Source organism: Saccostrea cucullata, unplaced genomic scaffold (assembly GCF_032062105.1).
Source record: "Saccostrea cucullata isolate Sc308-1 unplaced genomic scaffold, CSIRO_AGI_Scuc_v1 ctg634, whole genome shotgun sequence".
Lineage (NCBI taxonomy): Eukaryota > Metazoa > Mollusca > Bivalvia > Ostreida > Ostreidae > Saccostrea > Saccostrea cuccullata.
The window spans coordinates 436,808-461,631 of NW_026932503.1; the positions used below are offsets into that span (position 1 = coordinate 436,808).

The following is a 24,824-nucleotide window of genomic DNA, read 5'->3' on the forward strand; positions in this document are numbered from 1 at the left end:
TAGCTTTGTTTCTCATGCAGGAAGGCCAACATTCTATAAGACTTCTTTATAAGCAATAGACAATGCATTTTGTTTGAATTTTCAGAGGGTCTTCAACCACTTTCAAAAAATTATGTCAAAGGAACACTAGATCATTATCCTTTTTTTGTTTTTTTTTACTTTTAATTCCTATCAACTTGCTACTGAGGCAATTAATACTCGGCAAAAGCAGCTGATTTGGTTAGCTTACTGAATGGACAGACAGTGACAGTAGATAAAGGGAACTTTATACATTTGGAATATATGACATTCATTTTGGGAATGCTTTGTGAAAAATTTGCTATTTTTTGCTTTGAAGAAGTAAATTGTCATTAAATTGTGTCAGTTTGATTTTCATATTCATAATCGCTTATAATAAAAAATTCTAAGTTGTTCAAAATCCATTTTATAGGATTATGCCCTGCAAAGGCGGATCCAGGGCCGCAGTGCCAACCCTCTCCCCCCCGCCCCCCCCCCCCCAAACTTGCAGTTCAGGGGAAGAATTCTTATTCACCCATCTGAAGCCTTCTTAAAGTAGATTACAAATATGGAAATTATGTATATGCTTTTAATGAAATTGAGCCAAAATAATATATTATGATGTTCCTAAGACATGTATATTGAAAGAGTTAACGTATATAGTTCCTTTTGTGATTTCTACCATGCTGAGACAAAGTTTCTTGTACTAAATGAAAGTTGCAGTGAATGTAAATTTTAATGTAAATGGGAATTATCATTTGATCTAGCATGCTTAAAAGAGCTCAAAGCTTAATTTATTCAAAATGTATATTCATGCAAACTTGCAGGCCTTTCAAAATCTGCCGGTACCCGGTACTTTTACCCGGTTGGATTCATTCATGGTACCGGCCAAAATATTCAGTGGAGAAAAAAAAATTGCGTGAAAATACGATAGGCCCTACCATGTTTTACAAAAGTTGTGGTTACGTAGCTTTGTATTATTCTTAGTCCGTAATGGTTTCTAATAACGTTTTTGATTGGTTAGTCAAGAAGATCATTAAAGCGTTTGAATAAATGAAACAAAAGAGATTGCGTAACGCGTCTTATAGTTCTTGTCGAAAACGAAAGTAGATTTCGATATCAAATTCCACCGTCACTGGGCGCACTTGTTTCAGACAGCCGGGCGATGACCCGGTTCACTTTTATCACATGGCATATTGACCCGGTTAGTGTCGCTGAAACGAGTGAAAAATAAGCCGGATTGGCTGGTATTGGTGCTGTTGCTTAAAAAAAAATTATCAAAATTATCTGAACGCAGGAGAAAATCGATTTTGTGGATATATTTCGTTTTAATCTTTACTAGTTCCATTCAATGTACAATTTGTGAATTTCGAGCATATAGGGTCTCGTTACCCACAGAACTGAAAAGCGGCTTTAAAATTGAAAAAAAAAAAAAATTTTGTCGTGCAAATGTAAACAAATATGTTGTAAAAGTCTCTTATTATCTCAGTAGTCTTTGTTTATTGACACCGACAAATGATAAAAAACGAATGTTTCACCATCAAGAACATTTCTACCACCGTTTTCCGCCATATTGCTTTTCATTTGGCCGCTCGAAATTTTTCGGGCGATCCGGTCTACTTTCTGACCGCCCGGCGGCTTAAATATATTTGAAACAAGTGACTTGTCCGGTTCCGGAATATTAACCGGCTTGACCCGGCTTATGAAACAAGTGCGCCTATAGATTTTGACAAAAGTTAATGACTATGAATATATTTTAAATAGATATGGCCAAAAAAATAAAAAATAGGAATCCAGGTGTCAGAAATGAAAGTGTCAATTTAGAGCAATGGTAATGAGATTCACAAAAGATTTTAAGATACAAGGAACTAGACCGCGGAAAGTCTTCAACACAATTGACCGATAGAGAGACCGACATGAACCACAGGCACCTGAAGTATGGATAATACCCCCCCCCCCTTTTTATAACGAAAAATAATGTAAGAGTGTATAATACCTCGAAAATATAAAATTTCCCCGTCAAACACATCTATATGTCATTATATGCAAGCAGAATGTACTTTTTCCCACGTTTAAAGAATGGCCCTATTCGGTATAATAAAAATACACAAGGTAAGAAACAAAAGTTGTAAACAAAAGGGGGACCCCTGCTTCGAGACCGATTACCAAGGTAATAATTAGTGTTACCTATCATAATTTTGCAAGCACTCTGTCTGGGAGATGTTCTTTTACTAGTCTCTTTAACCTAAACCCCGCTATTAGCGTTTGATATGCCGTAATCTGACGATTTATTAATCGGATACATAAAATTTTCTCCATTGGCAGCGTTGAAGGAGGTTTTGGAGCTGCTTTTCTGTTTCGCCTTATCTGATTGGTTAGATATTTAAACTGTATTACAATTAACCAATCAGATAAGGCGAAACAGAAAAGCAGCTCCAAAACCTCCTTCAACGCTGCCAATGGAGAAAATTTTATGTATCCGATTAATAAATCGTCAGATTACGGCATATCAAACGCTAATAGCGGGGTTTAGGTTAAAGAGACTAGTAAAAGAACATCTCCCAGACAGAGTGCTTGCAAAATTATGATAGGTAACACTAATTATTACCTTGGTAATCGGTCTCGAAGCAGGGGTCCCCCTTTTGTTTACAACTTTTGTTTCTTACCTTGTGTATTTTTATTATACCGAATAGGGCCATTCTTTAAACGTGGGAAAAAGTACATTCTGCTTGCATATAATGACATATAGATGTGTTTGACGGGGAAATTTTATATTTTCGAGGTATTATACACTCTTACATTATTTTTCGTTATAAAAAAAGGGGGGGGTATTATCCATACTTCAGGTGCCTGTGCATGAACAGTAGATAGTTCTTTGACCACCTCTGTACTACATTTTAATAGCCTCAACTCTTCAAATTTAAGTGTCAAAATCCGCAGCTGACGATATAAATTACTTACAGTCTTTAATATCTGCAACTTTCTGATGAAACAAAAGGACATAAAACAGAAACTATTTCTTTTGCCACACATTTAATTCTTTGATTCAGCAGTTTTCTAGTGGTCAAAAGAATGACCTTGCGGACGTTTACTTTCTTCCCAATATTGTTACCATATCCAGTAAAGTGAGGGAGTCATATATAAATTTTTTTTGGTCTCCAGTCTTGATGTCATCTTTGTCTAATTTACACATGTATATTATTTTATATTGGGGAATTTTGCCCCCAATATTACTTATATTTATGTTTGTGTGTCTGAGGTAGATTAGTGCTGTTTAGATACTTAAATTGTATAGTGTAGTACATGTTTATAAGAATTGTCATATTTTATGCATCAAAATAATGGGATTAGCCCATAGTTTTAACTGGAAGGTATTTGTCTGGTTATGTGGCCTGTTGGGATCAGCCCCAGGCGTGATGCACTCCTGGGATCAGTCCGGAGTGTGGGTTCTATTTCTAGCATTTAGGGATCAGCCCTAGGCTATGTATCTTGTTTACATCCTCTCGGGATCAACCCAGAGGTCCGTCAGGTTTCGTGGCCTGCTGGGATCAGCCCCAGGCATTATCACTCCTGGGATCAGACCGGAGTGGCATTTTGTGCTTGCCTCTAAGGATCAGCCCTAGGCAATGTTTCTTGTTGATCTTCCTCTTGGGATCAGCCCAGAGGTTTGTCTTGTTTGTAGCCTGCTGGGATCAGCCCCAGGCATAGTGCACTCCTGGGATCAGCCCGGAGTTGTATTGTGCTTGCCTTTAGGGATCAGCCCTAGGCAGAGTTATGTCTAGTTGTTTTTGGGATCAGGTTGGAGTGGCTTTAACAGTTAAGAGTAGGAAGGAAAGGTAGAGAAGTATGAGTAGCCCCCAGAGCGCCAAACAAGTATGAGTTTTGAGATTTACATTATTGTTTATATTTTTTCTATGTGTGTCAAGTGTTTGTATGGATTTGATATGTTAAAAATATTAAACCAACTGAACCTCATAAACCTTGTTTTGTTTTGTGTATAAAATGTACATGTACCAGTGCATGAAAAATATGCTGAATTTATTGGTACATGCTATGCATCATGTAGTGTTTCTTCTAATTTTTTTTTAAAATCTGCACTTTACTGTAGAACAGAAATGAATTTAATTTAATGCAAATACAATTTCATTTCTCTTTTATTAAATCTAAATTTTGAATTTACATTTCCTTTCGTGACTCAATAATTTTTTTATATTTAAAACATAACACTTACAACTCAAACCTTGCAAATTTTTTTTGAACAAATTTATAAATATAAACAAATATAGCATAGAACTTACAAGTTTTACCTAAATCTTATTGTTACTCTGCTCAAATAACTAATTTTTCTATGTAATTCCACCCATCCAGTGCTAAACTTCACATGTAATGTGTATTGACCAAAAATAAACTTTGAAACATGGCATAAAAATAACACTGATAGCAGCATACTTCTATGTGTCTAGAAACCAGGAAATGCTGTCTGGTGGCTTCTAAATTTCAAAATTTTTCTGGGGGGGCATGCCCCCTGACCCCCCTAGCAGGCTCACGCCTTCGGCGTTCGCCAAGTGGTACCTCCTATTTTTGATAAAGTACCACCTGCTTCAAATCTTTTTGAAAGCCCTGAAACTTGTCAAGGGAAACACAATGATAGCATACTCAGGAATATTTTGCTTAAGATAAAAATTCTTAAAAGATTGTTAGGGAAATAAAAAAAAAAATTGATTGATGAATATCGAGGTGACAGACCCATGTTCATTAAAGGATGGTTATACGTCGAGTTTATAAATCTCAGCATGGCATCTCCTTGACACATTCTTCATCTTGGGAAGACGTCAACAACCTTCTGCGGGGTTAAGAGGTGACAACATCCTTTATCCCCCCTTTAACAAAGCTTTTATCACATTGGAGCAACCGTTCAACTGGAATTAATATTTCTTATCACCTAGAGCAAGGGGAACTCCCCTTAATAAAACTCGATAAAAGATTGAATTTACAAAAGTTATAGCTGATGGAGGGGTGAATACGTCTTGCGATATTGACAACGAATTCCAAATAATTCATGCTGCCTTCTGTATAGAGTGATGTGTAGCTGTCTTGGACTACACTGTAGGTCGGTGTTTGTCATCTAGATCGCTGATAATTAATTTTTATCAACTGTAAATGTGTCTGTTGGAATTGACATCTTTCAGGAAGTCAGTCCTGGAAACAGACAAGCTTGCTAGATGATGATAATTGGAATTTTTTGCAATGCTACAGTGTGGTTCTATACATATTTTTCAAAATACATGTTATTGTTCTACCATATACAGTAGATGTATACAATATGATAAGTAGGGGCCGGGTTCAATTGTTTAAAACATTAAATTAGTTTCTCAAGAAGAACAAATGGGTATTCAAAGAAATTTTTCTTTCAACAAATGATTCTACTATTATAAAGAACTATGTTTTCGGGGAAATTTATAGCCCAGTTTTATTTTCACCCCTTTTGCTCTTGAAGACAGGGTATGGCTTTGAAATGGGACAAACTAAAAATCAAAACAGCATAATTAGAAATAAACAGTTGTATCTGGATGAATATAAAATTACCAGGTATATATGCAATTTTTTTTTTGTTTTTGAAGAGTGAAAAGGTGATGACAAGGGGCAAAATTGAGCAAAACATCTGATAAATAGAATTTTACCGTAATAGTAGGTCAAGGAGAGATTCACTTGGTCCAAAATATGAAGGTGCCAAAAAATCATTTTAAAAAATTCATTGTATTCTAATTTGTTTTCTTTCAGCCCCTTCATTCTTATTCTTTACAATAATTTTGCTAAAAATAGGGCATTTGGAGACAGTGACATTGTATAAATGATATGAAGTTCTTCATTCTTCATGTTAGGTCAAGGTTACATCAGGTTGCATAGGATTTCAAAAAAACCAAATCGGAAATTGACAGGATGAATATATGCTAAGGTTTTAAAACAATGGCATTGCTAGACAAATGTGAAAATGTTTTATCCTTTGTAAACACCATTATATTTCTCCTAGTTGATATAGAAGTTTAGCTGTAATAGGGTTTTCTATCCAATCAAAATTTTATATATTAACCAAAGGATGATAAAAACTGTAATGTGAATTTATTGTACAATCCTCTCAAGTCATTAATATTGTTTTTTAAATTGGTAATTTGCAGAATGTATCCATCCATATCAGAAATTACATTTAAATGAACATTAATGATTTATGAAAAGTTCAAACAAAATCAATGATTTAAGAAACAGTGCAGTGTAGACACTAAAGTAGATTTCATAGAGTTTGCCTTAAAAACTATTGTTTTTACAAACTATTAGTATTGGAAAATATAAATAAATGGTTACCAGTATCTGTCCCCCCCCCTTTTTGCATGGAGAGTCTTACATTAGTCAAAATCTTAAAATTTTTATGTTGTTACTATCCCCTATTTTAATTAATATAGACTTTTTTAAACTTCATGATCATATCAAAAATGATTTTACCAAAAATGTTGAAAACATATGGAATTATTTTCCTAATGGCTTGTAATACCCTTTATGGTATTTTCAGGTTTATTTAAGTGTAGTGAAAAACAGAAGAAAAACTTCTTATTAATTAATTGGATTTTTGTGCAGGAAATAAAATCTAAATAGATAAGCATGATAAGAAAGCCAAAATCAATTTGAACGAAGCCAAACAGAACTGAGTGCTTTGTATTAGCCAGCAGATTGGATTTTCTTGAAGAAAAGTTGTATCTACTATATAATGTAAAAAAATCAGGGAAACCAAACAAAGAAGGAAGGAAAATTGAACAAATCCTGACTACTCATTAAAACATTTATATCCCTAGATTTATGGATACAATTATTTCGAAAAGGAAATGAAATTCTCAAGATGAATGATCCATCAGTAAAAAATTTGCAATTCGTTTTCTTATCTGAAGGCTTTTGTGACAACTGGCAATATTAATTTTATACATCTCAAGAAATGAAATCGAAAGTCTTTTTCCAAGATTTCTAAGTTTTAAAAAGGGCCATTGTCTTGATCAAGCTTAGTGGTCGGGATAGCATCATTTCTTACAAGAACTCCAGGAATATACGATCAACCAGTTCTAATAAGCTAATGGCATGTTCATAATGAAATTAAAAACTAGTGACATTCAATATCCGTTCGTCTTTGCAAGGGAAGACATTGCTCCCAGCTTTCTGTCCCTCTCCTCACTTGAACATTATCTTAAGTGACTATCTTCTAGCTCTTTCAGAGATTTTAATTAGATTACTTAATATGTAAACTTTTTACATTTTCATCTTCTTCTCAAGAACCACTGGACTAATTTCAACCAAACTTGCTACAAAGTATCCTTAGGTAAAGGGAATTCAAGTTTATCAAATGAAGGGCCACGCCCTCTTCCAAGGGAGATAATTATGAATTAGTGAAAAATTAATGGCATTCTTTAAAAATCTTCTTCTCAAGAACCATTGGGAAGGAAAGATGAAACTCATGTTGAATCATCCTCAGGTAGTGTACATTCAAGTTTCTTCAAATCATGACCCCCGGGAGTAGGGTGGGGCCACAATGGCCGGTCAAAGTTTTACGTAGGAATATATAGGAAAAATCCTTAGAAATCTTTTTCTCAAGAACCATAGGGACAGGAAAGATGAAACTCATGTTGAATCATCCTCAGGTAGTGTACATTCAAGTTTGTTCAAATCATGACCCCTGGGTTAGGGTGGGGCCACAATGGCCTATCAAAGTTTTACATAAGAATATATAGGAAAAATCTTTAAAAATCTTCGGGACAGGAAAGATGAAACTCATGTTGAATCATCCTCAGGTAGTGTACATTCAAGAAAAACTTGTACCACGCTATTTAATGTGCTTGCGGGGAAATGGTAACGTCATATTTCAATGACGTGAACATTATCTTAAATGATTAAGTGTATGTAGCAAAACAATTCAGAAAGTTGTAAAGAGTTAAAATAAGTGATTTCACAGTATCATTGTTGGCCGTATTAGGCCATTCCAAGTTTTTTCTCTGTTTAGCGTCCACCCATTTTTTAAAAATCTACCTACCTATTTGCAAAAAAACACACAAGCCAAAACATAAAACACAGGCTTAAAAGTCATAAAAATGATGCCCTTCAAATGATTTGATTTAACTAAACTGCTTTAATAGAAGAAATATCTATTTTTAAGCAAAAACAAGGGATTAAATGCTTAAAATACACCCAGTATAACTTACTGTGCAGAATTATTTGGAGAAATTGACAAAATTCAACTCAAAAATTTCTACTTAATCAATTTCAGAACTCCTGATGTTGTTTGTTTTTTAATATATGGGGTGTCAAAAACCAAGGTGCACGCGGACGCTAAACAGAGAAAAAACTTGGAATGGCCTTACAGTGAATAATTAAAAGTTGTAGTTTTTTTTCAAAGCACATAGGTCAAAGAAAAATTCAAAGGTTTATCCCAAATCTCGCGTGAAAGTATTAGGGCTGGGATGATATATCGAGATATCGTGATATATGTGAGGATGATACACATATCGATGCATTTGAAAAGATATCGAAATATAGCCCAAAAAAATCTGACTTCTGTTTTTCTTTGTTTATTTAACATTTGGGGTTTAATATATAAAATAAATAAGTTAAATATAAATATAGAAATGAAATAAATAATAATTAACACCACTTGAATAAAATATTTTTGTTTACAACATATAAACAACTATTTTGAATAAATTATTCTCATTTACAAAGAAATAATTTGTTTATTTCAATGCCCAAAAAGATTTTATAAGCAATTAAACATCGTGATACATATCGTATCATGGCTCAAATATTGTGGTACGTATCGATATAGAAAAAGTTGTATCGTCCCAGCCCTAGAAAGTCACTCAAACCAAAATAGCATTTTAATTGGTTGATTAGGACCCGCCCACTCTTGTGCGCAATCCTTTTGCCTGTATAAGTTGGAAAGTGTCCTACATCCTAGCAAATGTTGGAAAGCGTTGTCGACTTTTTGAAATAAAAAAAACAAACAAACAAAATATAAAATCATTTTTTAGCATGTGATATATTTCTTACGCACATGTACATGAATGTTGTTCAATGGCGCACACTATTTCATTTTATCCTACATCACTGTACATGTACATGTATTTCTGCCGATTTCCTATATACATCATTTTCCATTTTAAATAGGTGTTTTTTTCTCTGCGACTTTTCAGTGCGTTAAAAATCTTTTTTCTCCATGTTTTAGTCATAAGTGAGCTATTTCATTGAGTTGGCAAACACAAGCAAATTGAAAACGCGGGTATTACTGGAAATCATGTGATTACCCAGCTGATAGCAGAGCACTTGTTATTCAGTGAAAAAAAAAAAAAATTCATAGGTGGTAAAACATGTAAACATTGGATGTATTCATAAGTTTACTGTTTTTTGTCACAACTTTCAAAAATACCATATGATTCAAATGCATGTGTGCTACTGCATACCATTTCAATGGTCGTCATGGCAATAAACATGTGACCAGAAAAATCTAAATCCTTGTGCTTTTTTCATGCAGTGCACTTTTTACTGTAACAGTGAATATTATTCATTAAAAATAATAAATATCACTTATAATTCATGTTATAAATAAAAAATGCAACAATATTTACCAAATCTAAGTACGGTTAATTTTATTGATGTACTGAAGGAAAAAAACGAGAGAAATGGCCATGTTATTGTGCCCCGGGAACATGCACCTGATGCGAACATGACATTTTATCAAGTCAACTGCTGCAGTTCTGTCAGAAACATATCTTATTTGAAGATCATTATACAGATTACCCACACTCACAATAATTTATCGGTAATAAGGAATTGCATAGTCTACTAGCTAATCACTTCTTCAATAAGTTCCATTTTTATTTGCCCATTTTATACAGCTGTTTTATCTTTCTTGGAAACAGTCCATATGTTTGGCTTTACATTTGAGAAAGTGGGCAGGCCTTTAAAAAAACACTAATCAGATTCTTTGTTGGATTTCGCAATCGTATTTCAGTCAGATTCATCAGTGTGGTCACTCAACGCATCACAATTTCGGTCGAAGTGTATGCTTTCAAGCAAGATTTGCGATGAAACACGGGTATAATTGGAAGACCTGTAATTATTAGGTCAAAATCAGAAATAATGTGTCTCTTGAAAGTACTAATAATAGAGTAACCAAACTAGTAATCGTCAGGACCAAGGCAAAGGTCAACGTCCCCGTGATATTATTGTGAAGTTCGTATCATACAGAGATCGTGCCCTCATTTATGCCAAAAAAAGTAACTTAAAGCCATTTAACGAAAATGAACAAAACAACTACAAAATATTCGTTAATGAGGCCCTTACCAAGAAACGCGCAGAGCTTCTCTTCCAGACTAGACTGCTTGTGAAAAACAAAGCGTTAGAGCAGGCTTGGACTTATGATGGGAACATTCTCGCCAAAACCTTAGCTGGGAAAATAATTACCCTCAGAAGCTTTGATGACTTACTAAAATTTAAACAGCATGGAGGCCAGTGCGAGAAATAGCCGCAGCTTTCACTATCACATCCACTCCACTTAAATAAGTCACAAAAATTGTGAAAGCACAAACACATCCACTCCATTCATATGGTATAAGTTGTGAAATTTGTGAAAGCACGAACACATGGCTATTTCCATCTTAGTCCCAAAGATGCTTAAATTCCTAATGGTATTTCCCCGTGTCTAAAAATAGCACATAGTTCATCTTCGTTATTTTTACCTGTATTACCATACATTAATATTGGTGCTGCTCTGCACTAAGTTTATCAGCATGTCATTTCTACTGAACTACATCCTGTATATATGTTGGTTGTTTGTATGGAATATAATTCAAGATTACATCCAAGCGCTGTACATATGCTTTATTATTCCGAATGTCATATATTGGAACCTGTTTTTGTTCACGTTTCTCTATTATGTTTTTTGCTCATTCAAATATTTGCACCCTGTTAAACATCTCATCTGTTTTCCATTTTTTTGCACGCAGTTTGTTTATTTATTTTGTTTGTTCTTGTTTTTTTGTTGTTTTTTTTTGTTTGGTTTGGTTTTTTTTTTTTTCCTTTTTGTTGATTATATTTTATTTATTATATAATTATTATTTTTCCTATCTATTTGTTAAATTATATTTTTTTTCTTATCATTTCTCTCTCTCTTTCTCTCTCTCTCTCTCTCTCTCTCTCTCTCTCTCTCTCTGAATAAATTCCAAATATGTACCAATGTATAATCTACTCTTCATACATTTTTCAATGTTTACATGTACTTGTAATTGTACCTTGACCTATGGAGAGAACGATCATAGGCATTTATGCCTGCTGTTCAATCCATTTCTTCATATGAATAAAATATATTTTAAACTAAACTAGTAACTGATTAATTAATTGACGATTTTGGTACAGCTTGTACATATGCAAGTTAATCAAGATTTAACTGTATGATCCCAATTGATGATCAACTTAAAATTGCTCATAAATACCAACATGACTAATTCTATAGCCACATTGGAGTGGACCTAGCTTTACTCTCATACATATAATGTTGAAAGTTTACAAGAGCTGCTTTTTTCGCTGTACTGGTCAGAGACGAGAAGAGCTTATGCGATAGTATGGTGTCAGTCGTCCGTACGGCTGTCTAGCTGTCCATCTGTCTGTAAACTATTTTTCAAAATGCTACTCCTCCTACAGTTTTGGTCTGATTTCAATATAACTTGGCAAACAAGTAGACGACATTAAGATACATAATTTAGTGCATCGGTTTTTGATTTCGATGAACGATGTTGCCATGGTTCCTAAAAATAGAAATTTCTGTGAAATTTCTTTAAAACGCTACTCCTCCTACAGTTTTGGTCTGATTTCAATAAAATTTGTCACATAAGTAGACTTCATTAAGATACATAATTAGTGCATCTGTTTTAAAAATTTGATTTCGATGAGCGGTGTTGCCATGGTTACTAAAATTAGAAAGTTTTGTGAAATTCCTTTAAAACACTACTCCTCCTACAGATTTGGTCTGATGGCAATGGCTTCTTTTCTCTTCCTTTGTTATAAGTACAAACCAGTAGAGCTACAGTCTCGACAGAGACTTCTGGTTATGTTGGTCACGTGATCAAATCCGGAGAAGCCCTTCATCCTGTGAAGCCCGAAGGGCTTCTCAGTAGATTTGATCACGTACCCGCGTAACAACTAAAAGTTCAATTCCCAGAGAATTTTTTAACATTGTTATTTATTACTTATAAGGTATTTACATTTGAGACGAATGAATTTCGAGTCAAATTGCATTTATTACACGAACGGGCTGCCGTATTGCTATGTTGTGATGCGCAATGACCTAGAAGGTGTTTGGTCAAAGTAAGTTTACCTCGCTCCAACATTTGAATGTTTACATTCATGTTTAGCAGTCCAGTTCAGGAAATATCTGTATACAGTGAAAAAACAATAATAATCTAACTATTTCATAAGTTCTTACAATATTTGAAGTCAATAGCAGTGGCATCGCCTGTTTTAGTTTACATAACCTCAAAGGAATTTTGGGTTAAAAAGGCATGCGGTTTTAGGCTAATTTTAGTATCCAAAACCTTATTCACATCAAAAGATGATTTATTGTACATCTCATGATTGAAAAATATCCATATTGTTTATCATTTTATCTTTTTCTTCGTTATTAACTTAGAAATATTCCAAAGCAAGTTGCACCGTGACAGAAATATGTAGACAAAATATCCGCTCTATGATTCGGTCACGCTATGACCTCTGACCCCCAAATAACATTCACACAGAATTGAACATATTTTCTCTTCAATAGGTTCATCTAAGAAAGATATTTGCAAATGTAAATATAATTACCTATTTAACTTCTTTATTGAAAAAATCTGCTTTGAACGATTATGTTTTAGTACATTTAACCTATGTAAACAAAAACTTGGCACAGCTAGGCCTTGGTTACATAGCAAAGGTTTGGAACTATAAATCTGTCTTCTATATAGACAACTGAAATTCAGATTTTTGATAATCATTAGATATACCTTATTCCTTTATTTGTAAATACAAAAAAACAGAAAAATAAATTTGAAAATTTTTAGCTGAAACTGTGTCCATGCCCCTTTAATGTAAATTTCCTTAAGAAGTAAAATAATCATATGAAAACACTGTAAAACTTCATTCACAAAAAATTTTTGGAGGGTAAAACTATCGGTATAAGACAGTAAATTTAGCATATTAAGCTTTTCTGAATTTGGTATTTCTGTCAAAGCAATGGTAAATTTTGCAGTTTAATTATCCACCAAATACTAGGAGAAGGTCTCTGTCAATTTAGTCTGTCAAAGGGAGAGCAATATTTTCAAATTCATTGCGCACATTAAACTCAGAGGAAGAAAAATTTTCCTGGTACTGGCTGGTGTGACAATCACTTGTAATTCAATAACTCACACAACACTTGAGAAACAAAAGGGTTTCATTGATATGCGTCAATGTGTCACTGAATTTCGCCACTTAATTTTTCAGTCTTTTCTTTTTATTACTCGGCATTATAAACCGTCACTCAATGGGGACCTTAAGTCTGTTAATAGCAGTGTACTGTTTTATTGAATTAATCTTTGATCCCTAAGTGCAACTTCTAACAAAATAGAGAAGCTGTGTCATTGGTTACCAAACACATTAATTGAACACATTGAAATTAAGGCCAAAACGCATCATTATTTATGAGACATCTGTGATATGAAAGAACTAAAGGCTAGGATAGACGACATTGAATTTAAGGGGGAAAAATCTGAGGTCCACAAAATAATGGTCCTTGGTTGATCTGTTAGGGTAATCTCATTCAGGAAATCAGAGAAGATGAAATCTTCTATCATTTCCACTTATCACATGCATCGATATGAGATGGAAAGGTTGCAGACACTTTAACAATGTCATAAAGAAAACAGCTCTTTATGCTATATGTTGAAAATTACAATTTTGACTTTTCAGGGCGATTTGTGGGGCAATTAATAGGCAGAAATGACCTGTGTTGAATTTCTTTGGAGTTTAATTGTGGGGAGATCACAGTATTACTTAACCATCAGGCTTGTCAGAGCTGAGAAGATTCCTGAAAGGGGGATTAAACGTTCTTAATTTTAGGAGGACTGTCATTTGCTTCACTCACTTGGATAGTTTAAAGTGGCACTTAGAGACATGACAAAATGATCACAGCTATAAAGCTATCTCATGGGTACAACACTTTATCTAAGATCATTTTCTCTCAGTGTCCATCTTGGTTTGAAGAGCTTAAAGACCTGAGCAGCACAGGGTTACATTATACAGTTATTGTTAAGATTTAATCAATACACACTATTATATCAATTACTTTATATGGAAAATTATGGTTTAATCAGTAAATATAAAACAATAGCTGAGAAAGAACAAATTAATCATTTATTTTATCACAAAAATTATTTATCACAAAACATACTCTTCCTTTCTTCCTTACCTTGCTGGTAGCATCAACTCTTGCAGCTCTTTAACTTCTGCTATTTCTGTGTCACCGATATTGAAATTGATAATTAATTATTTGTGACATAGCAGTGATGTTGCGGTCTAACAATTCTTAATTTGGACTGGCAGGCCAGTCAACAGTGAAATTGTTAGACCGATGTAATAAACATTTCTTATGTTGGACTTTTTATTAGTAATAAATATATAGAAAGTTATTTTTAAGGGTATAACAATTACTTGTTTAGTAGACCATACTCCTCTATATTAGACTCTGAAGTTGGGGGTATATTGTTTTACCCATGTCTGTCTGTCTGTCTGCAAAGCAAATTTTTGTCGTAGTTTTCTCAGCAACTACTCATCCCAGATGCTTTAAATTTAAGCACAAAATTTGTTTAGGTATGCCATATAGTAAAATTCATTTTTAGCTCACCTGAGCCGAAGACTCAGGTGAGCTTTTCTGATCAAAATTTGTCCGTTGTCTGTCGTGGTCGTTGTTGTCGTTGTAAACTTTTCTTCTTCTCATTAACCACTGGGCCAATTTCCACCAAACTTGCCACAAAGTATTCTTTGGTGAAGGGAATTCAAGTTTGTTCAAATGAAGAGCCATGCCCTCTTTCAAGGGGAGATAAATATAAATTCGTGATAAATTAATGGTATCTTTTTCTCAAGAACCAGTGGGCCAGGAAAGATGAAACTTATGTGGAAGCATCCTCATGTAGCATAGATTCAAGTTTGTTCAAATCTTGACCCCCGGGTGTAGGGTGGGGCCACAATGGGGTATCAAAGTTTAACATAGGAATACATTGGAAAAATCTAAAAAATAAAATCTTCTCAAGAAGGAATAATAGTTGGTTTACAGTATTTGCTATTTGTGGGACTTACCCATGTTTTAGATTTATTTCATGGTGAACAAAATAGTTTTTATTTTTAGCTCACCTGAGCCAAAGGCTCAAGTGAGCTTTTCTGATCACATTTTGTCCGGCGTCCGTCTGTCTGTCTGTCTGTCCGTCTGTCTGTAAACTTTTCACATTTTCGACTTCTTCTCAAGAACCGCTGGGTCAATTTCAGTCAAACTTGGCACAAAGTATCCTTAGGTGCAGGGGATTCAAGTTTGTTCAAATGAAGGACCACGCCCTCATTGAGGGGGAGATAATTATGAATTAGAGAAAAATTAATGGCATTTTTAAAAAATCTTCTTCTTAAGAACCACTGGGCCAGGAAAGATGAAACTCATGTGGAATCATCCTCAGGTAGTGTAGATTCAAGTTTGTTCAAATCATGACCCCCGGGGCTAGGGTGGGGCCAAAATGGCCGACCCAAGTTTTACATAGGAATATATAGGAAAAATCTTTAAAAATCTTCTTCTCAAGAACCACTGGGCCAGGAAAGATGGAACTCATGTGGAATCATCCTCAGGTAGTGTAGATTCAAGTTTGTTCAAATCATGACCCCCGGGGCTAGGGTCGGGCCAAAATGGCCGACCCAAGTTTTACATAGGAATATGTAGGAAAAATCTTTAAAAATCTTCTTCTCAAGAACCACTGGGCCAGGAAAGATGAAACTCATGTGGAATCATCCTCAGGTAATGTAGATTCAAATTTGTTCAAATCATGACCCCCGGGGCTAGGGTGGGGCCAAAATGGCCGACCCAAGTTTTGCATAGGAATATATAGGAAAAATCTTTAAAAATCTTCTTCTCAAGAACCACAGGGCCAAGAAATACGAAACTCATGTGGAATCATCCTCAGGTAGTATAGATTCAAGTTTGTTCAAATCATGACCCCCGGGGCTAGGGTGGGGCCAAAAAGGCCGACCCAAGTTTTACATAGGAATATATAGGAAAAATCTTTAAAAATCTTCTTCTCAAGAACCACTGGGCCAGGAAAGATGGAACTCATGTGGAATCATCCTCAGGTAGTGTAGATTCAAGTTTGTTCAAATCATGACCCCCGGGGCTAGGGTGGAGCCAAAATGGCCGACTAAGTTTTACATTGGAATATATAGGAAAAATCTTTAAAAATCTTCTTCTCAAGAACCACAGGGCCAAGAAATACGAAACTCATGTGGAATCATCATCAGGTAGTGTAGATTCAAGTTTGTTCAAATCATGACCCCCGGGGCTAGGGTGGGGCCAAAAAGGCCGACCCAAGTTTTACATAGGAATATATAGGAAAAATCTTTAAAAATCTTCTTCTCAATAACCACTGGGACAGGAAAGATGGAACTCATGTGGAATCATCCTCAGGTAGTGTAGATTCAAGTTTGTTCAAATCATGACCCCCGGGGCTAGGGTGGAGCCAAAATGGCCGACTAAGTTTTACATTGGAATATATAGGAAAAATCTTTAAAAATCTTCTTCTCAAGAACCACTGGGCCAAGAAAGATGAAACTCATGTGGAATCATCCTCAGGTAGTGTAGATTCAAATTTGTTCAAATCATGACCCCCGGAGCTAGGGTGGGGCCAAATGGCCGATCCAAATTTTACATAGGGATATATAGGGAAATCTTTTAAAATCTTCTTTTCAAGTACTTCAAAGCTATGACTAGTGATATTTATATGGAATCATCCTCAGGTATGTAGATTCTAGTTTGTTCAAATGATGAATGCCTTGGGGGGGGGGGGGTTGAATTCAAGCCCGATGTGATCAGGTTAGTGCTGTGGCCCCTGGGCCTCTTGTTTATCTACTTGGTATTAAAATTGTATTTGCTATTAGCTACTTTTTTTATATAAATAAGTTAAAATGTATCCAAGTTAGGGATGTCATACATGCATATTATTTAAAAGTGTTCCACCTGTTGAAAAAATTTAGCAAATTTTAAGTAGAATTGTTTTTATACACTTAATTAATATGTCAAGTGTTGGAATCTTTTATAGGTTTGTGATGTGGATCCAGAAACGGACACTCGATGGAAATCCCTCAAGACTCACATAGAAACAGATGGGGTGCACTACAATGACAAAATCTCACCAAACAACTATTCAAGAGGTCAGAAAATTACTAACCCTGCTACTGCATTTAAACAGATTTTTTGGCAATACATTTTTATTTCAGATCATTAAAGGAAAGAAAACTTTAGATTTTCAAAAATGACATGAAAACTTTTGTTGGTACAAGAGTAACCACCTTGCAAAAAAAAATATTTGCTAAATGCAGCAAGTGGTAGAAACTTAGAAGTAACGGTGTCTGAGATTTTTATAAGGTCACCTGAATAAACTTAGATGAGCAATTGCTATCTGTTTTCATCGATCTTCATGCATTGTGTGTTAAAATTTGAACAATTTCAGCTTCTACTCTGCAACTGCTCAACCAATTTCAACCAATTTTGGCATAAAGCATCTTTGGGTGAAGGCTCATGAACAAAATTTGAAAACTGAATTTAATGCTCCCTGCCCCTCACCCCCTTTAGGGCCTGAGGGACAGGGCCAAAAACCACTAAAATTAATGCAATGTCCATGAGCCTCTTTTTTGAATTTAGTATTCATTTATGAGGATATTTTCATTTTCTCAGAAAGAATATTATAATGAAAGTTCAAGCTAATTGCATGCTCCCTATTTAGTTTGATAATTGACTTTAATACTGTTAGTATATTAAATGTAAAGTAAACAACAATATGACTGTGTAGACTATGCACTTCCATACTTGGTAGTGATTTTCCAGAAATGTAAGGTTATGATGTGAAGGGTTGATAATAAATAACATATGAAATTTGTAAAAAGAAATGCAGATGTCACCGTTCATTAACAGAACCACTGATGAAATAATCAGTCTTAATGGTCCCCTGGCAAAAGTTGACTTCTTCTATCAGCTTCCTGAAACAAGGCAATTACAGAGGTTGTTCTTTGAAAAGGGAGGCAGAAATCGGGAGTGGGAATGCCATATAGAACGTAGGAAGGTGATTATCTCAAAATTTAATGAAATATGCACTTGAGACTTTTTATATTGTAATTAAGTCTTCAGAGACAAATTAAATCAAAAAATTAATGCCTGCAGTTTTTTTTTTTTTTTTTTTTAGCTCAAATCAGTGATTCAGGAAAGATATCTTGATGCTTTTTGTATTCATCCTTGAAATAATTTTGGTTCTGTCAAAGGTTTATATTATGCCAGTTAGAATTTTGAATTAAAAATTCCTAATTATATTTTTGTTGAGATACCATATATATACCAATAAAATCATTGTTTGAAATTTTAAACATTTGTTACATTGAAAATGTCCACTAAACATGTATGATAATTGAATATTATAGCATTAAAAATGGAATAATTATAACCAGAGGGTAAAATACTCCTTATAGATTTAATTAAAAAAACAATAAAAGATCTTTTGATAGAAAGAGAGAATAAGGAAGAGAAAGAGAGGGCAAGTAGAATAAACATTCTAATGAAAGAGTTAAGGGATGAAAGAATTGATTTTTGCCATCAATCAAGGATAGCCAAATGAAGTAAAATTGCCACTTATGAAAAAGTTGAGGACATCTATTAGCTAGTACATGTATATGAATAGCATTATGTTTTACAGATCACAGTACTGTAATGATCATAGGTATTAATTAAAAAGATCACAAGGAAACCCAAGTTTGCCAAAGTGGAGCAGTACAGTGCACTGATGTTAAACAAAACTGTTTTAAAAGAACATGATGCTAACATGACAATCAAAACTGTTAAAAAAATACTTGCACATAAAGAAAATGGAGACCAATCAAAACTGCATGTTTTAAAAATAAAACACAGGTAAAGCAAATGGTGACAATGAAAATGTTTTTAAAAATGCAGGTAAAGCAAAAGAGTGACCATCAAAACTGTTATGAAACAGTGCAGATAAAGATAGCAATGACAATCCAAAATGTAAAAAAAAAAAAAAAAACAACTGCAAATAAAGCAAACAGTGACAATCAAATCTGTTCTACTGCAACTTGTTACTATATAGAAATTTACCACGTGATTGTAAAATATAACTAATGGCAAAGGATAGATTTCAACAGCAATCTTTGTTGTTGTAAATTTTTTGTTTTATATTTTTTTGTACATTGGAAACTAAAGGTTGAATTCATCAATAGAACAAGTAAACATTGAATTTAGAGATTTATGTATTTTAAAGTATGAGCATGAAAAAGATCAATTTGTATTTAGGAATTAAGTCATTTTGATTTCTAAATGAAATTTTGTGTGTTGCAGAATTTAAAAATTTATTTAATGTACCTTGGGCAACCATTTCAATTTGTACATTATAATTAATGCCAGATAAGTTTGTATAAAACACCTATTACATATTGATTTACTAGATTGTATTTTCAGAGCCTGCAAGCATTCTAATAGACTAATCCATCACTGTGCTGTTATGAAGAATAGGAGAGAAAATATATTCAAATAATGTCTTCCACATGTTCCAAATGCGAAATTAAATTCTACTTGACTTGTTGTACTTTTAGTGTCTGAATTATTACCTAAATGATATATGCCAATTGCTCTGAATTGCCTATATATAAGATTTTTTTGCCAAAAATTATAATGACAGTTATCAGTTGTGTTTGTAGAGTACTTTTCCGGAGTACTTCATTCTCTCAAACTAGAGGCCCTATAAGTTGGACAGACTGTTGTATTTTCTCCTTGTCAATTGCATTTTGTGAAATTGACCACCCCTGAACTTGCAGATAAAAGTCTTGCCAAGGCAGGGCTAAAAGAATCTGGGTTGTGCCTTTGTAGGGAGGGAGGGGCAATGAGGTAACCAAGTAGATTTGCTCCCTTTTGGCCAGATATCTTAGGAAAAGAGCACCCATCTAGAGTTTAGGGGTTTGGGTATGAAGCCAAAAAACTCCTGCTGTTCCGTAACAAATTGCAAAAGTACCGGTAAGTTCTGTCAGTTGCCGTGGTTTACATTTAAGGTATATTTTTTAAATACAAAGTAGTCTGCATATCAACTCTGGCAAACTTTGGTTTCTTTAATTAATACCTGATCATTATTGTCATTACAAATCTGTGATCTTTGAAAACATGGTGCTTTTCATTTACCAGTTCATGCCTATGCTTTTTTCATAAGTGGCAATTACAGTTCATTTGACTATCCTTGCATGATGGCAAAAATCAATTCTTTCATCCCTTGAAACTTTTATTACAATGTCTCTCTTATGACTCTCCCTTAAAAGATTGGCTTGGTTTTTCTTCTGTGTCTATTAAGAATACTGTATTTATGATATGATTATACCATTTTTATATGGAGGAACATTAGAATCTGTGAATCCACACAAAGATTGCTCATGACCTAAGGGTGTGTCATGTCCTTGACCCAAGGTCTTTGGGTAAGTTTAAGGACACTGCAAGTAAAAAATCATAATTCATGCCTGGTCCATATTATTTCTTATGATTAAACTAAGTGAATTTCCATTTTACACAAAGATTGCTTATGATCTGAGGGTGTGTAGTGAACTTGACCCAAAGTCATTTATACAAGTTCAAGGTCATCAGTAAATTTTCACTCTAAATGTTTAAACAAATTGTGAACACCAATACTAGCATTGATGACTTGGCAGCTTATTTGAAAAACCTAGCAGGGGGAAATTGCCCCTTTTGGACATGTAGTTCTAGTTAAATTCTGTCAGTCATCATATATTCATCTATCAATCATCAATAATTGAACTGTTTAATATCAATTTAGAATTTCAGTCTCTGATTTTAATTTAAGGTAAAACTCATTCACTCAAAGAGAAAATAAAAATGATAAAAAAACCCATTGATTTACACAAGAGCATTATACTCATGCACAATAAGTTTTTTGAGAGTTAAATTAAAATAGACCTTTATAGAGGTGACCTTTGAATATAGAAGTTTATTTTTTCCAAGAAATGCTATTCCAAAGTAAGATCTGCTTCTTAAAACACTACATGTAATCCTAGTAATACAGTGAAACTTGTATAATCTAGATGTTGTATAATCCAAAATCTTGCTTCATTTCAGTAAATTATTTTGTATGAAATGTTGTCTGATCAGGAATGTCATCTAAGTTGGAATGTTGTCTTATCCGGAATGTTGTCTAATCTGGAATGTTGTCTTTTCCGGAATGTTGTCTAATCTGGAATGTTGTCTTATCTGGAATGTTGTCTAATCTGGAATGTTGTCTAATCTGGAATGTTGTCTGATCCGGAATGTTGTCTAATCTGGAATGTGGACTTATCCAGAATGTTGTCTAATTTGGAATGTTGTCTAATCTGAAATGTTGTCTAATCTGGAATGTTGTCTTATCCGGAATATTGTCTAATCCAGAATGTTGTTTAATCTGGAATGTTGTCTTATCCGGAATGTTGTCTAATCTGGAATGTTGTCTAATCTGGAATGTTGTCTTATCTGGAATGTTGTCTAATCTGGAATGATGTCTAATCTGGAATGTTGTCTAATCTGGAATGTTGTCTAATCCGTCAAATTTCTTTGGAACCAGTGGTGTCCAGATTAGACAAGTTTTACTGTTTAGTTTATTACCGTAATAAACTGTTAAAAAAACAATTATTATTTTAAAAATGTAAAATATTTTCAACATGCAGCTTCTCTTATAGTAAGCCAACTTCTCTTTGATTTGGTTGAAACAAAGCTTGGTACATAAATGGTATAAAGTGTTGCAAGTCCATGTGCTCCTTTTTACTACCTCTTATATAGACTTACAAACCAGCTACAGACACATCAGAGATCAATAGTTTTGATAATTTTCTTTTCAATTCATCATTTACATTTAAGTTTTGAAATGAAATAGGGAGATAACAAAAAGTTGTTTAAGCTTAAAAAAACATCTAAACTATACAAATCAAGAGCAAAGCACATATAGACCACTAAAAACATCACAGGTGGGATCAGGTGCCATGGAGGAGTGAGCATCCCTTGCCAACTGGTCACACCCACAGTGTGCTCCTTTAAATTTTACTTTGGTTTTCTGTACATTAACTAAGATTATCTATAAAAGATATGGAGTAAACAAAAGTATTTTAGACAGTAATCTGTTTGGTATAAAAAGGAAACATTTGATAATCATCATTTTGGATAAATTAATATAAGATAAGTAGCTTTTTAATCAGTGAATTACTAGTAACTTCTGTGATGATGAACAAACCTCAAGACATTTCCATATTTTTCATTTCATGCAAAAGAAATCAATTTTCCTTCAATTTTTTTTTTTATAAGTATTATTCATTCAGTTTAAAATAATTAAGAATATTGCTGCTGAAAGGCATTAGAAATCAGATCATGAAAAAGTTGTAAATCCATTTGACTTGTTTGTGCTGAAGCTTTTAGGACAATAAATTGATTTTTCTGAATTTGTATTCCCAAGAACTCAATGTATTTAGATGAGTCTGTCAACACCACATGCAAACTCCACATGCAGAATCTATTTTGGTCAAGTGTTTATTGAAGCGTCATCTTGGAAAAGACTGACAATTTTAGAACCCACGTTTATTGAGACATGAGACCTCTCTCATTAGATGATCAGCAGTTTAAAATATTTGTGTTCAAATTGCCATATTAATATTGAATCAAGCATTTCTTGAATGCATAAAATTTTGTGTGTGGGTGGAAGGGCCATCATTTTTTGGTAAATTTGCTGAATTCTCTACTAATACATCGATGTTAGTTGAAGGAGAAATATTCTAATGGATGATAGGCCAATTCATTTATTCTTTCATTATCCCACTCTCCGAATTTTCTTTTGTTCGTGTCTTCTCTTGACCAAATTTTTCCAGTCTTTGAAGTCATCTCTTGTTTTTATATAGGCACTGTAAAACAATAGTGTTTGCTTCAGAACATGTGAAATACGTTGCTCTTAAATGCTCTTCATGATTTTTGTTTGGTTTGACGTAGGTTTGTAAAGAAATGAAATACCTTGTGCATAGTTTCTGCTATTTGTTATAGGTTTTATGCTATTGTTAAATAATAAAATTCACTTTGTCTTTTAACAAATGGCAATGAATAGTGAGTGTGGTCTTTGGCATTCTTTATTTTTGTTCTTCTTTTACTATCTTGTAGGTAGAATTTGAAGAAAAATGATCTACTTGGCAAATTTCTTGGGAGGAAATCCCGTCAGAATTTTTTTTATGTAACATGGTTAGAAAGATGTTTTGAACATGATAGGATTGTTTCAAAGACAACAGGGTTAATGCTCAAAGAAGTCATCAATTACAACATGCTTTGGTTGCTGCATCTGGCCTACATTTTTAGAATGAATATGTATAAAGCAGGTCTATTAACTAGTTAATTAATGCCCATTATCTTAAGTCCTACCCTGACCAATCTTGCATAAGTGATGTATCTTGGGAAGTACCAGACCTGCTTCGGATGTTGCATGTTACTTAAATTTATAGGATAGTTTAACAAAGGTTTATGAGAAGGTTTCAGTCTAATTATTAATTTCCTAAACCTTAAACTTAGGAACTGCAGCCATGACATAAAGTAAGACAACACAGTGTTAAGTTTGGACAGACATAACCATGATTTATTTGTTATGTAATGAAATGTAAAATACATTAGACATGTAAGTAATAATAATCAGTTGAATGAAATCATGGTTAACCTCTAACTAAGTTCTACACAGACTCACACTTTACTCTCATACAAAAAAAAAAAAAAATCCGTGACTTTTCCCCTTTGCCAGTTCTCAGAAAAGTGACGCTTTCCTGGAAAGTTGAAGATAGTTATTATGAAATTACGCCTTCTGATTGGCTAATTAATTTGTTTTTATTTAAAAATAACTAATTCAGGGCTCTGATTGGTTAAAAAGGTCCCTGTCGCCAGGGGGAGCCTGATACTTGACCAGTGGCATTATTCCCTAGAGGGTCTCCCTCTATTGTCTTAATTTACGTAACTAGATGAATGCCCCCTAGGGGGTACCCCTCAATTGCTAACAGCCCCGGACTAATTGACCATTATTTAAAACCAAAATGGCACCAATATAAAGAATAAAACAAGAAACATATTGACGCAAGCGTCAAAAATCGGCCGCAAACAAATTACTAGTAATTATTCCTTTGATAAAGTAATTCGAAACTGAAATTTGCGTGATCTGTTTTTAAAATTTCTTATATTTATCTGTTAAAATATCCTCGTAACATGAAATACTTGCATGAGACATTGTCGATTTTCTTCATGCAAAATACATGTACAATATTATATGTGTAAGCAAACTGCCCATAGACCTCTGCGTCCGTACAAACGAATTTGATGTTTAAGTAATTATTACATAAAAGTACAAAACTAAAGTTTAAACTTAGCTATAGTTTTACTTTAATTTGAACGGAACAAATATGAAATATGTGAGACTCTCTTAGAGGATTTTAAC

General features: G+C 33.9%; 1 protein-coding gene across 2 annotated transcripts in view; it reads left to right on the forward strand.

Annotated features, from left to right (window-relative positions):
- LOC134235306 (ATP-dependent RNA helicase Ddx1-like) overlaps positions 1-24,824 on the forward strand; it is a 135,763-nt gene that overhangs the window by 46,190 nt on the left and 64,749 nt on the right. For both annotated transcript variants that reach the window (XM_062717435.1, XM_062717436.1), the window contains one exon: positions 17,388-17,499. In XM_062717435.1, coding sequence (XP_062573419.1) covers positions 17,388-17,499 — 112 coding nt within the window. The remainder of the gene's footprint in view (positions 1-17,387; positions 17,500-24,824) is intronic.